The 12,369-nt window shown below is 47.9% G+C and overlaps 1 protein-coding gene across 3 annotated transcripts in view; it reads left to right on the forward strand.

The window, feature by feature from the left end:
• Window positions 1–10,362: 10,362 nt before the first annotated feature.
• PIANP (PILR alpha associated neural protein) overlaps window positions 10,363–12,369 on the forward strand; it is a 72,345-nt gene continuing 70,338 nt past the window's right edge. Inside the window, exons 1-2 of one of the 3 annotated variants that reach the window (XM_073684875.1) lie at window positions 10,363–10,560; window positions 11,881–11,931. In XM_073684875.1, coding sequence (XP_073540976.1) covers window positions 11,924–11,931 — 8 coding nt within the window. In that variant the 5' untranslated portion in view covers window positions 10,363–10,560; window positions 11,881–11,923. Of the gene's footprint in view, window positions 10,561–10,915; window positions 11,080–11,666; window positions 11,735–11,880; window positions 11,932–12,369 lie in introns of those variants that run through there. The other 2 variants (XM_073684874.1, XM_073684876.1) reach the window with 2 other exon arrangements.

Here is a 12,369-nt window from a genome sequence, read left to right on the forward strand (position 1 = left end):
AATCAATGACTGCGGGACCTCTACCCTATAGTGAGCGGATGCTTTTAATGCTATGGTTGATTTGGTGTATAAGGTGGAAGCCATACTAGTCTGGGAGTAATATGCCCCATATTCCCCTCAGACCTCTCCTCCCGGGGAGGGGCAGTAATGTTGATATTATTGTCCCCCAGTTTTCCCAGATAGAACTGCCGCAGCATCAGACGGTTTTTATTTTCGGAGATGTCACCTGAGCCGCACAATTTCAGAGGTCGACATAATTTGTAATCTAAAAATAATAGAGTGGTCGTTGGTGGCGCGGCGGCTGGAGGGCAGGCGGCTAATGAACGTGACGGGCTGGAAGCCTCCGCTTCTCTCTTGTCGGCTTTTGATCAGTGAAATAATGGCTCGTTTGCCGCGCTGGAGCTCTCCGAGCTGCTCCTCGTCTTCTGCTGTGACAATCTGTTCTCTCTCGCCGCTTCTTCTTTTCCAAACTAACCAACTGTGTCACGGGTCTAATGTGCCCTCCGCGCTGCAATATTGATTCCTGTGTATTCGCACATAAGCGCCGCTCGGGCCGGCAGATGCCGTCATTGCTGTTGTGGGCGCACGGATATTTCTTGCTCGTGAAGCTGGGACTGAGCCAGGAGAGAAGCGCTGGATTCACACCCGGTGGGGGGCAGCTGTGATACCCCGTAAATTACAGAACATCTTCAGTATAACGATGCGGATATGCAAAGATGCTTTATAAATGTGGAGAACGTCAGGAAAAGATTAAAATGGCGGGGGGGGGGGGGGGGGTTTCCATCCCCAAAAAAAAAAAAACCGCTCGGAGGACATTCTGTGCCGACGTTCGTTCTGTGCCGACGTTCGTTCTGTGCCTTTAGGTTCACCGACACTTGGGAACGACATGATGTTATTTGAGGGGGTGCAGGGTTTGGAGATGCTGTGAGCGTAGAGATCCCTGTCCTTGACGGCAACAATAGCCATAGGAGCCATGATGTACAGAGACCCCAGACAGGTGGCGAAACATGGTGCCGGCGTCCTGCGCCATCCTCTTACCCCATACTTACCAGCCCTTAAATCCAAAATTTTATTACTTTTGTAAACCAGGAACCTAAAAGACAGCGGTGCAGCAGCAATGGTGGCAGACCACGGAGATGGCTATGGGGCAGTGGCAAATAGCCATATCCCCTCCCTGGCATCGGGTGGAGGCTCACACTCTGGGCCCGCTCCATACCCGGTACATCGGCTGTTTTACACAGCAGACACCTGCCGGTAGCAGAGCTAGCTTTGATCGCTGCAGTTCAACCCCTTAGATGCTGTGGTGAACAGCGACCATGGCATCTACGGGGTTATAAGACTGACCCGCTGTAATCCTCGTTGTGCCTCTGTGGCGCAACGGCGTGAATCTGATAGGTTAATGGCAGCTTTGGATTTTAGCTCCAGGTTCCCTGGAATTCTTTGCTAAAGTAAATACCCTTTGGCCGAACACTTATAGCTGAAAGCCGATAAATTGCTCCCGAACATCCCCATACATGTGCGTGCTCTGGTATCGACTTATCTCCCCTGATCAGGCATATTGAAATCCAGCTGCCCAGTCCTTCTTGCTCAGCTGATCCTGGTAAAATCTAAATGTTTGGTGGCCACTAATTTATTATGTATGGCCGGCTTAAAGGAACGTATTCCGGCTCTAGCCCCGATCACTCCTACGTTGCTGGGACAGCCGCCTGTCGTATCATACAGGCCCGGCCGGTGTCACTCACGAGTCCTAATAATTAGACCAGGCAGCGCCTCTTACCGCAGAAGTGGAGGCGCTGGATGACCCCTTTAAGGCCGCACGGTTTCTAAGGCAGTCCCACAGAGAGGAAGGTTTTCCCTCCTCGTCTTAATGAATATTATCTGCAAATGTTCAGGTTTCTTGAATAAAATTTGCAGTTGCCTAGCAACATGTTATACGGGGCGGAGAGGTCGCGGTAACACGAGGGTCCTTGTCCAGGTCCGGCCTCCATCTACATAACACAGCGGTGCTATACAGCAGCACCATATGGCGGAGGTGGCCATGTATGGACCCAGCACCTTCCACTGACGTCTATGGGAGCTATGGAGACTGAACACGAACATGTAAGACTTTTAAAGGGATTGTCCAGGCGTCATCAATATCAGAGCGATTGGGCCCCATTGATCAGCTGACACCAGGGCCCGCAGCCGGATGTACCCAGTATAGAGAGTCAGAACAGCACAGCGCCGTACACCATGTAGTGTCCGTTCTCGGTACTGCAGCCCAGCTCCTATTGAAGTAAATGTGATCTGAGATGCAGTACTTAGAATGACCACTACATGGTGTATGGCACTGTGCTGTCCCGGTCTGTACACTGTGCATACCCACTGCTGATTGGTCGGGTGCTGGGTCAGCTATTGTCCAGTAGCGAGGAGTACCGCCAGTAATGGATCTGGTGACTAGGAAAAAAAAGTTGCAGGGGTGGTTCAGGAATTAGGAGAAAAAAAAATCAGCGCCTCCGGTCTACATCTTTGTGTCTGGGATGGCACTTTTGTTGAGCAGATCTGCAGTACCAGACATTACCTGGTGACAGGGGTGGCACTGTTTCTGGAAGAAACGCGGCATTGTTGTTGTAATCCTGTAAACCCCTTCAAAGAGTAAATAGCTGGTGTTTAAAGAGGGATGGGGGGCCGCACCTTCATATATTACACCTGCTATGTTGCTACTATAACAGGACTAGATAATACCTACAAGTACAATACTACCAATATACCGCTATACTGGGTCGAAATAAAAACCGCCACACCATGACCACTACATAGTGGACAAATAATATGTCTTCGGAACAAAGCACACTGTACAAAAAAGAATATTACCAATAATACCACTGTAGTATATACTTCTACATATACCTGTGATGAGCTGCAGTACCCAGAATGACCACTACTTAATATAATAATAATAATTTTTATTTTTTTATAGCGCCAACATATTCTGCAGCACTTTTCAATTTTAGGGGGGGACTTGTACAGACAATAAAGACATTACAGAATAAGCATAACTCAGATATTACAAGGAGCGAGGGTCCCGCTGCTCGCAAGCTTACAGTCTATAAGGAAATAGGGGGGACACAAAAGGTAAAATGTAGAGATATTGTATAATACAGCCATAATATGGTAAGTAGGGTAAGTACATAGCACTACATGAACTGGTCGTCAGCCGGTATGTGCGCAGTACAGACAGAGGCTAATCAGTGCATGGATGGGATCAGCATGATTTTGAAGAAAATGTTGATATGGGCCAAACTGGGACAGATAGATAAGTGTGTTGAGGCGATAGGCCAGTCTAAAGAAATGGGTTCTTAGGCCACGCTTAAAGCTGTGGTTATTGGGAATTAATCGAATTGTCCTGGGTAATGCAATCCAAAGAATTGGTGCAGCACGTGAGAAATCTTGGAGACGGGAGTGGGAAGTTTGGATTAAGGAGGATTTTAGTTTTAAGTCACCACTACTTGGTGTATGGCGCTGTGCTGTCTATTATCTACAGAAGCACTGAACTGAACCAAAATGGTTACCATATTATCGCCATACAGTGCTCATATAGAGGGTAGATACCAGTACGTTTATATATAGCTGACGCTCTGTCTGATGGGGTCGCTCACTTTTTCCATCTGGCCCAGACCGCCATGACGACTTCTTGGTGACTTTTCTCTGCAGACTTTGTATGGCTGCTTTCACACTGCGTGGGTCCCGTCGGTACTTATGTCCGAACACTTTGTAAAATGGGATTCGGACATATGCTCCGATGGGGACATAGACTATAATGGTGCTGACGGAGTGAGCGTGTGCTCTGCCATGCATCATTTTTGGCCGCATACGCCTACTGGAGGTGGAAACCCAGACACAGTCTACTACATCTGAGTATACACCCAAAAATGATGCACGATAGAGCACACGTTCACTCTGTCAGCACATTATAGTCTATGGCCCCGTCGGCGCATAGCCCAGAATCAAGTTTTGCGAGGTGTTTAGACATAAGCCCGGACGGGACCCATGAATGGGCGCCAAAATGCAGTGTGGAAGCAATCTAACACAGACACATTTGACTTCTCTTATTTCCAGCTCCGTCCCTATCTATTCCCAACCTAGATAATCTCTCCATCCTGCTGCTACCCCCTACAATGGCCGCTGAGTGCCCCCTTCAAGTAATAATGCCCCTGGCTGTTCCTTTAATGTAATAATGCCCCATTAGTGCCCCCTCCAGAAATAATGCTCCCAACTTTGTAACAGTTTGGGGAAGACCCTTTTCTGTTCCCTATGACTGTGCACAAGCTCCATACAGACGTGGAGCGGGGCAGAACATGAGGGGCCGCGCTGAGCCCGGACCTCAGCCCCATCCAAAGCTTATAACGGAGATGGTGAGCCTGCCCCCCCCCCCCCAACATCAGGGTCTACCCCCCAAATGCTCTTCTTGATGAAGGGTTAAAAATTCCCAAAGAAACTTGTAGAAACCCCAGAAGAGCAGGAGCCGTTATTCCTGCAGAGGAGCGATGCCATATTAATGTCTATGGATGTAGGATGGGAGGTCAGAGAAGCCCCTGGAGGTGGATGTGGGGGGGCACATACTTTTCTCCATATTAATGTCTATGGATGTAGGATGGGAGGTCAGAGAAGCCCCTGGAGGTGGATGTGGGGGGCACATACTTTTCTCCATATTAATGTCTATGGATGTAGGATGGGAGGTCAGAGAAGCCCCCGGAGGTGGATGTGGGGGGCACATACTTTTCTTCATATTAACGTCTATGGATGTAGATGAGGACAGAGAAGCCCCTGGAGGTGGATGTGGGGGGCACATACTTTTCTTCATATTAATGTCTATGGATGTAGATGAGGACAGAGAAGCCCCTGGAGGTGGATGTGGGGGGCACATACTTTTCTCCATATTAACATCTATGGATGTAGATGAGGACAGAGAAGCCCCTGGAGGTGGATGTGGGGGGCACATACTTTTCTCCATATTAATGTCTATGGATGTAGGATGGGAGGTCAGAGAAGCCCCTGGAGGTGGATGTGGGGGGCACATACTTTTCTTCATATTAATGTCTATGGATGTAGGTGGAGGACAGAGAAGCCCCTGGAGGTGGATGTGGGAGGCACATACTTTTCTTCATATTAATGTCTATGGATGTAGGATGGGAGGTCAGAGAAGCCCCTGGAGGTGGATGTGGGGGGCACATACTTTTCTTCATATTAATGTCTATGGATGTAGATGAGGACAGAGAAGCCCCTGGAGGTGGATGTGGGGGGCACATAATTTTCTCCATATTAATATCTATGGATGTAGATGAGGACAGAGAAGCCCCTGGAGGTGGATGTGGGGGGCACATACTTTTCTTCATATTAATATCTATGGATGTAGATGGAGGACAGAGAAGCCCCCGGAGGTGGATGTGTGGGGCACATACATTTCTCCATATTAATGTCTATGGATGTAGATGGAGGACAGAGAAGCCCCTGGAGGTGGATGTGGGGGGCACATACATTTCTCCATATTAAGGTCTATGGATGTAGATGGAGGACAGAGAAGCCCCTAGAGGTGGATGTGGGGGGCACATACATTTCTCCATATTAAGGTCTATGGATGTAGATGAGGACAGAGAAACCCCTGGAGGTGGATGTGGGGGGCACATACATTTCTCCATATTAAGGTCTATGGATGTAGATGAGGACAGAGAAGCCCCTGGAGGTGGATGTGCAGGGGGCACATACCTTTCTCCATACAGAGCAGATGATGTTCTGTAATGGGTATGGTAGGAGCCCTTGTATGGGATGATTTCCATTGACTCTCACTCTTGTAGGACATATTTGGTTAGTTTTATCGCGTATAGTTTTCCGGGATTTGTGAGCGGTGACGACGGTCCCTTCCGGTGCCTGGATCCACATCACACAGGGTGTCGGGGTCCTCGGTGTATAAATACCAGTAATCGCTGTAACAGATGGACTCAGTGTGATTGACGGGAAGTGTAATGACAGGACGGGGACCAGCGTAGACGGAGCCACACAGATTGTGAGCCTACGAGCCGGGCCTTCCTTGTGTTCCCGCAATGTGTTCCTGCCATCTCCGGCAAGTCTTATGTAAGACGACTATTATTATTAATTGAGTATGTAGGCAGATAACAGAGAAGCAAGGCTGAAAGCCGAGGCTCGTGGCAGGGGAGAATGAAAGAAAGACCACCCTGCCAGTGTGTGGGGGGAGCGCGGCGTGTGCTGCGCTGTCGACGAACCTTTCATGAATTCATTCACCGACTCATTCAACGCTTGGAAGCGGCTTCCTAAAATTAGCAATAACTTACAATGGACGGGAGAGAAAAAAAAAAGAAAAAGCCTCTCCTTCAAGGACTGAACGCAAAGAACGTTATGCAGAAGACGGTATAATTCTCCTTCAATGATCCCGCTGGGAAATATAGTGATCACATCAGCTGCAGACTATCTCAGACAGACGCCCTGCAGATGGCGAGTTAGAGGTGCCCGATGCAGACGTATCTAGGGTGGAGATTGCAGGACGGCAGTGTGGTGGGCGACCGGAGACCACGCGGTGAAATCACGTGAAAACCCAGCCTTATAGGCAGTGTCAGACTGAAGAACATTGGGCCACACCAGAGTATTTTATTCTGAGGGCCCACCTTTCTCCCCCACTCAAGAGCCCCCATAGCAGCTGCAAGGTTTGCGCTATTAACTCTCCCGAAGGAGAAGCCAGGGCCCACCGGAGGATTCTCCGGTTCTCTGGTGGCCAGTCCAACCCTGCTTATAGGGGTACCCGCTGCTCCTATCCCGGATCATGCCCCCCAGTATCTCGCCCGCTATTGGGTAAGCCAGGGGGTTAGCAATGTCTGCCATATGTATTCAATCTGGATGGTTTTTGGAGGGTCTTCTTAGACACCACCAACCAACCATCTGCCATTTATACTGGTGTTTTTTTACGTGGCAGACTGGCACTGAAGCACCAGGGTCCAGGTGGGACTATTACCGCTGTATGTCTTAGCCGTGCCCACGAGAAGTTCTGACGTCTACTCAGTGCAAACAATTCTTAGGGCCAGGAGGGTGCCCACAAACAAGTGCCAAGAAGGTGCCCACAAAGGGGCAAAAAAAATAAGGTACGGTGTATTAGGATAATCCATACAGAATAGATAGAAGTTACCACACATAGGCCTCACATGGCATATCAATGAATGCCCACACCAAGGGGCAGCCACAGCCACTGCTATCGGGCATCTGAAGAGCACAGCGGGACCCAAATCAGGCTGGTATATTTCCCTATGTTATTAGGTGGCGAGAACCTAACATATAGACATGCCATGGATCATGGAGACCTCTTGTTCCCGGGGGTGAAGGACGTGGTATTGTTAACCCGCAAAAATATAATGTCTTCTTTGGTGCCCGCTCACCTGTGTGGACACTCCTGTCTGACACCAAAAGTTTGGGTGAATGCTAGCATAAAAGAAAAATCAATGGGTACCCAGAGATGGCATTAATATTAGATGCCAACACTTTGTATACGGTTCTGATCCAGATCGTAAGTGGCTCAGATGAATGTCTATAAATGATTGGGGCAGAAGCCCACACGTGATCTCCAAAGTGCCATTAGATAGAGTTGGGGTAAAAGTTAACGAAGCACAAACAAGAGGATCAATGAGCGTCTCCAGAGGACATTATTAAAGTGGGCAAACACCAAAGTCTGGTGAATATTAACAAAAGTTTTTGTGAAGCAAGCGCCCACGTTAGGAGTCTGGATGAATGTCCACACACAACAACAATAGGTGCCCACTGCCCACCAATACAATGTTCACACAGAGGGCACTCTTGCATTGGAAACATCGTGCCCACCATTAGGACTCAGCAGGTGCCGACCGATGGGGTTCAGGTGAATGTCAACATAGAAGATTAATAAGTGCCCACATAAAGGAGGATCATATGGTGCTGAAAGAGCCCACATAAGGGATTTGGTTGAATGTTGACACATCATCAATAGCTGCCCATCTATGTGTGCCCATGGATATATATCCATATCATATGGCAATATCAAAGTGGCCACATACCCAAAATCTGAGAAGTTATATCTTGTTTTGGAATCACAGTGCCCACATTGAGGACTCAGTTGGTGCCCACTGATAGGGTTCAGGTGAATGTCAACATAACAGAGAGGGCATGATCAAAGTGCCCACACACAGGAGTATGAACATAAAAGAGAGGGCATGATCAAAGTGCCCGCATACAGGACTATCAACATAAAGGAGAGGGCATGATCAAAGTGCCCACACACAGGAGTGTCAACATAACAGAGATGGCATGATCAAAGTGCCCGCATACAGGAGTGTCAACATAACACAGAGGGTATGATCAAAGTGCCCACACACAGGAGTATCAACATAACAGAGATGGCATGATCAAAGTGCCCACACACAGGAGTATCAACATAAAGGAGAGGGCATAATCAAAGTGCCCGCATACAGGACTATAAACATAAAGGAGAGGGCATGATCAAAGTGCCCGCATACAGGACTATCAACATAACAGAGATGGCATGATCAAAGTGCCCACACACAGGAGTGTCAACATAACAGAGAGGGTATGATCAAAGTGCCCACACACAGGAGTATCAACATAAAGGAGAGGGCATAATCAAAGTGCCCACATACAGGACTATCAACATAAAGGAGAGGGCATGATCAAAGTGCCCGCGCATACAGGAGTATCAACATAACAGAGATGGCATGATCAAAGTGCCCGTGCACAGGAGTATCAACATATCAGAGAGGGTATGATCAAAGTGCCCACACACAAAAGTATTAACATATCTGAGAGGGTATGATCAAAGTGCCCACACACAGGAGTATCAACATATCAGAGAGGGCATGATCAAAGTGCCCACACACAGGAGTATAAACATATCAGAGAGGGTATGATCAAAGTGCCCACACACAGGAGTATAAACATATCAGAGAGGGCATGATCAAAGTGCCCACACACAGGAGTATCAACATATCAGAGAGGGTATGATCAAAGTGCCACAGGAGTATAAACATATCAGAGAGGGTATGATCAAAGTGCCCACATACAAGAGTATCAACATAAAAGTGGCCACATACCCAAAATCTGAGAAGTTAAATCTTGTGTTGGAATTACAGTGCCCACATTGAGGGCTCAGTTGGTGCCAACTGATAGCATTAAGGTGAATGTCAACATAAAAAAGAGGGTATGATCAAAGTGCCCAATACCGGAGTATCAACATAAAACCTCTTGTTCTGAAAGTGTCCACATTTAGGGTTCAGTTGGATGACAACATCAGTCGGTGCCACCGAACAGGTTCATGTGGCTGTCAAAATAATAGATTCAGAAAATTGGCAAGTGCCACACAGGGCACTATCAGAGTGCCCGCATACAGGAAAATCAACATAAAATGTCTGGTTGGAGGAGCCCGCATCGAAGGTTTAGATGAACGCAGAACATTGATGTGGCCCCTACACGGATGATGTAAGACAACATAGCAGATCAATGAGTGCCCATTATCATAGTGCCCACATAGAGGGTTCGGATGAATGTTAACATAAGTGTTAATGAGTGCCCGCATACAGGAGAAGCAACATGAAGCTTCCTTTGCTGTAAGTGCCCACATGGAGGGTTCAGGTAAAAGTCAACACTGGCAATGAGCGGATGATGAGAAGGTGATGAGCGGGTGCCCGCATAGGGCACGATCAAAGTTCCTACAAAGGATGATGATAAAGAGACGGCTTACAAAAAGGGTTTCGGCCACACGTATGGGCATTTATGGGTCAGGGCAGGTGGCCCGGATCTGTGCCCGCATACGCCCCACAGGTGATGGAGGGTACCAGGCACCTTCATGGGCTGAACTGGATGGACCTTACAATATAACTACACAAACATGATGCACATGCAATACTGAACCACAGAGACATCTGTATGGAATAAGAGACAGTCAGGACCAAGGAGAGAGAGACGAGACAAGACATTATGCAATAATGAGACCGTCTCAGACAGGTGACCAGACTGCTGCTTGGAAAAAGTGGAAGCAAGTGCAAAGGAAAAGAGACAGACAGAGCAAGCGGGAAGAAAGGACCTGAGACAGACAGACAGACAGACAGCTTTGGAAAAGACAGCCGTTTGCATCTAGAATTAGCCCCGGTCCTCAGAGACAGGACATTTGTGCAATGATTTGTGCAACTGAGAGACGAGCGCAGGGGGAGGAGATGAGAGACTTGCAAAATAGAGACAGACCAGACAGCTGTGTGCGGAGAGAGCAGGAGAGAGGTGGACATTTGGGTGGAAAGGAGACAGCTGGTACCAGTGATACGCTCTCCTCTGTCTCCATGGTAACCTCCAGGCATCTCGCAAGGAGACAGCAAATAAGAGATAGGAGGGGAAGGGAGTGCAGGGAGGATGGAAAGAGACTCCGAAAGTAGCAGATAGCGAGAGAGCGCCGTAGAGTGCGGCGACGGAGCCGGCATCCTCAGGATGTCACATGAAAAGAGACACACAGAGAATCGAGCGGGAGGCGTCCTCTCTTCGGTACGCAATGTCCCCGTCTTGTCAGAGCCTGCAATAACTTGTACCATTAACGCAGCTCTGCAGAGCATCTCACCATTAACCAGTTCTTCACAGCCGGGCTAAGTGTCCGTCTATTAACCTCCAGCTTCCCAAGGGCCTACGAAAACCATCTTTGGTTTTTAATAACCGGTCAAGCCGAGGAAGTCACCCCTGTACTCGACCCCCGCAGATGGTCACTCCATTTGTTGTCGCCCCCCCCTCAGCACTGTTCCCAAGACACTGCAGAATGTTGCATCTTGCATGCAACAGTGGACAAGGAAGGGTAAAGAGCAAGAGAAGAGAAAGGTGGAGACAGTCTGCGAGGGAGGGAGAGAGATAATATGAGTGGATGGAAGGGAAAGAGGGGGAGAGAGTGAAAGTGCGAGAGGGAGGGAGAGAAAGAGAGAGCGCAGTGATCCTGCCAGACAGAGACAGAAAAAGAGAAAGCAGAGGTAGACCGAGAAGCATCACCCCAAAACCAGCCTGCACCCCACACCTGAGGTCAGAGCACCCTGCACCAGCTGTGTGTGTCCCTGTATCGTATGTGATGTTTAATGGGGGGAGAGGAAAAATCCTTCTTTGCTCTGTAGCTCAGGGCATGTCCACCTGTTGTGCATGCATGTAGTGGTGCGCCAGATGGGTGTGTGGCTGCAGCACTCGCTGTGTGTGGCACTGACACTGCATGCTGTGTGTGGCACTGACAATGGATGCTGTGTGGGTGTGTCACTGACTTGTGCGACGTTAGTGCAAGGACCACCACCAGTTGCTTTTGTGTAGACGTCTACCAGCACCAGGTGTGATACAAAGTATTCACCTTCCAGAAAGAAAGCCACCTGTGCCATGGGGGAGTGTGGGGATTATAGAACTACAAGTCCCAGATCAGTAAAGCCAAGTGCAGGTCTCTTTTTCCCTAATCTCTGCCTTACTTTAAGACAAGCTGACAGTGCTGATTGCGTTTCATCTTTGAACGTCGTCTATATACCTCCCACAGAGTCCTAGACACTTTCCAAAGACTCAGACCTGTACGTACATACCCCCCTCCACTGGCACCAAGCATGCACCCCCCGAGCACCTACGCCCCTTATTTATAAAACACCCTATAACGACTGACGCTATTTCGGTGGTATTTTTCCAGCTCCCACTTGCAGATATCAGGGTACTGAGGATGTCTATGATCATATTGGGAGGGTTTGGGGAATAATACGGGATGGACCAGAATGATCATTTTGATAATAATGGGTAAACGGGGAAGTGTAGGCTTTTCTACAGATGTCTCTGTCTAATCGAATCTTCAACCCACAGGCAATGATCATCTCGTTTTGGGGTTAACGCTGTGGGATCCAACATGACGTGGTATGTAAGACCATATAATGGGGTAAACAATCTAAACTGGGTGTGGGGGGTAATAAGAGTGGAAGGGTACGACTTCTAGATGTCTGTATACGCCCGTACTGATAAAAGGATACAGAAAGTATATGTGTGTCTGTATTAAGGTTATATATGTTTATATAAGGTGTATAGGATATATTTGATACATTTAGGTATACAGAAGAGATATGTATGGGTATATAAGGATATAATCATATATAGAATATATGTCTCCTAAATTACAAGATATGGTGTAAAAATACTAGTGTCGGTATACAGGAGTGGGGTACATCAGTATATTTAGGACGTATGCATGTAAATAACAATATTTAGATTATCCGAGACGTTTTAGAAAGCAAGAATAAACTATGAAATAATGACAGGGTGTTAAATATTTGGGGGGAGCAATGGTAGAATGCTCAT

This window comes from Phyllobates terribilis, unplaced genomic scaffold, assembly GCF_046119375.1.
Source record: "Phyllobates terribilis strain yellow unplaced genomic scaffold, ASM4611937v1 Scaffold_5__5_contigs__length_657084704, whole genome shotgun sequence".
Taxonomy (NCBI): Eukaryota; Metazoa; Chordata; class Amphibia; order Anura; family Dendrobatidae; genus Phyllobates; species Phyllobates terribilis.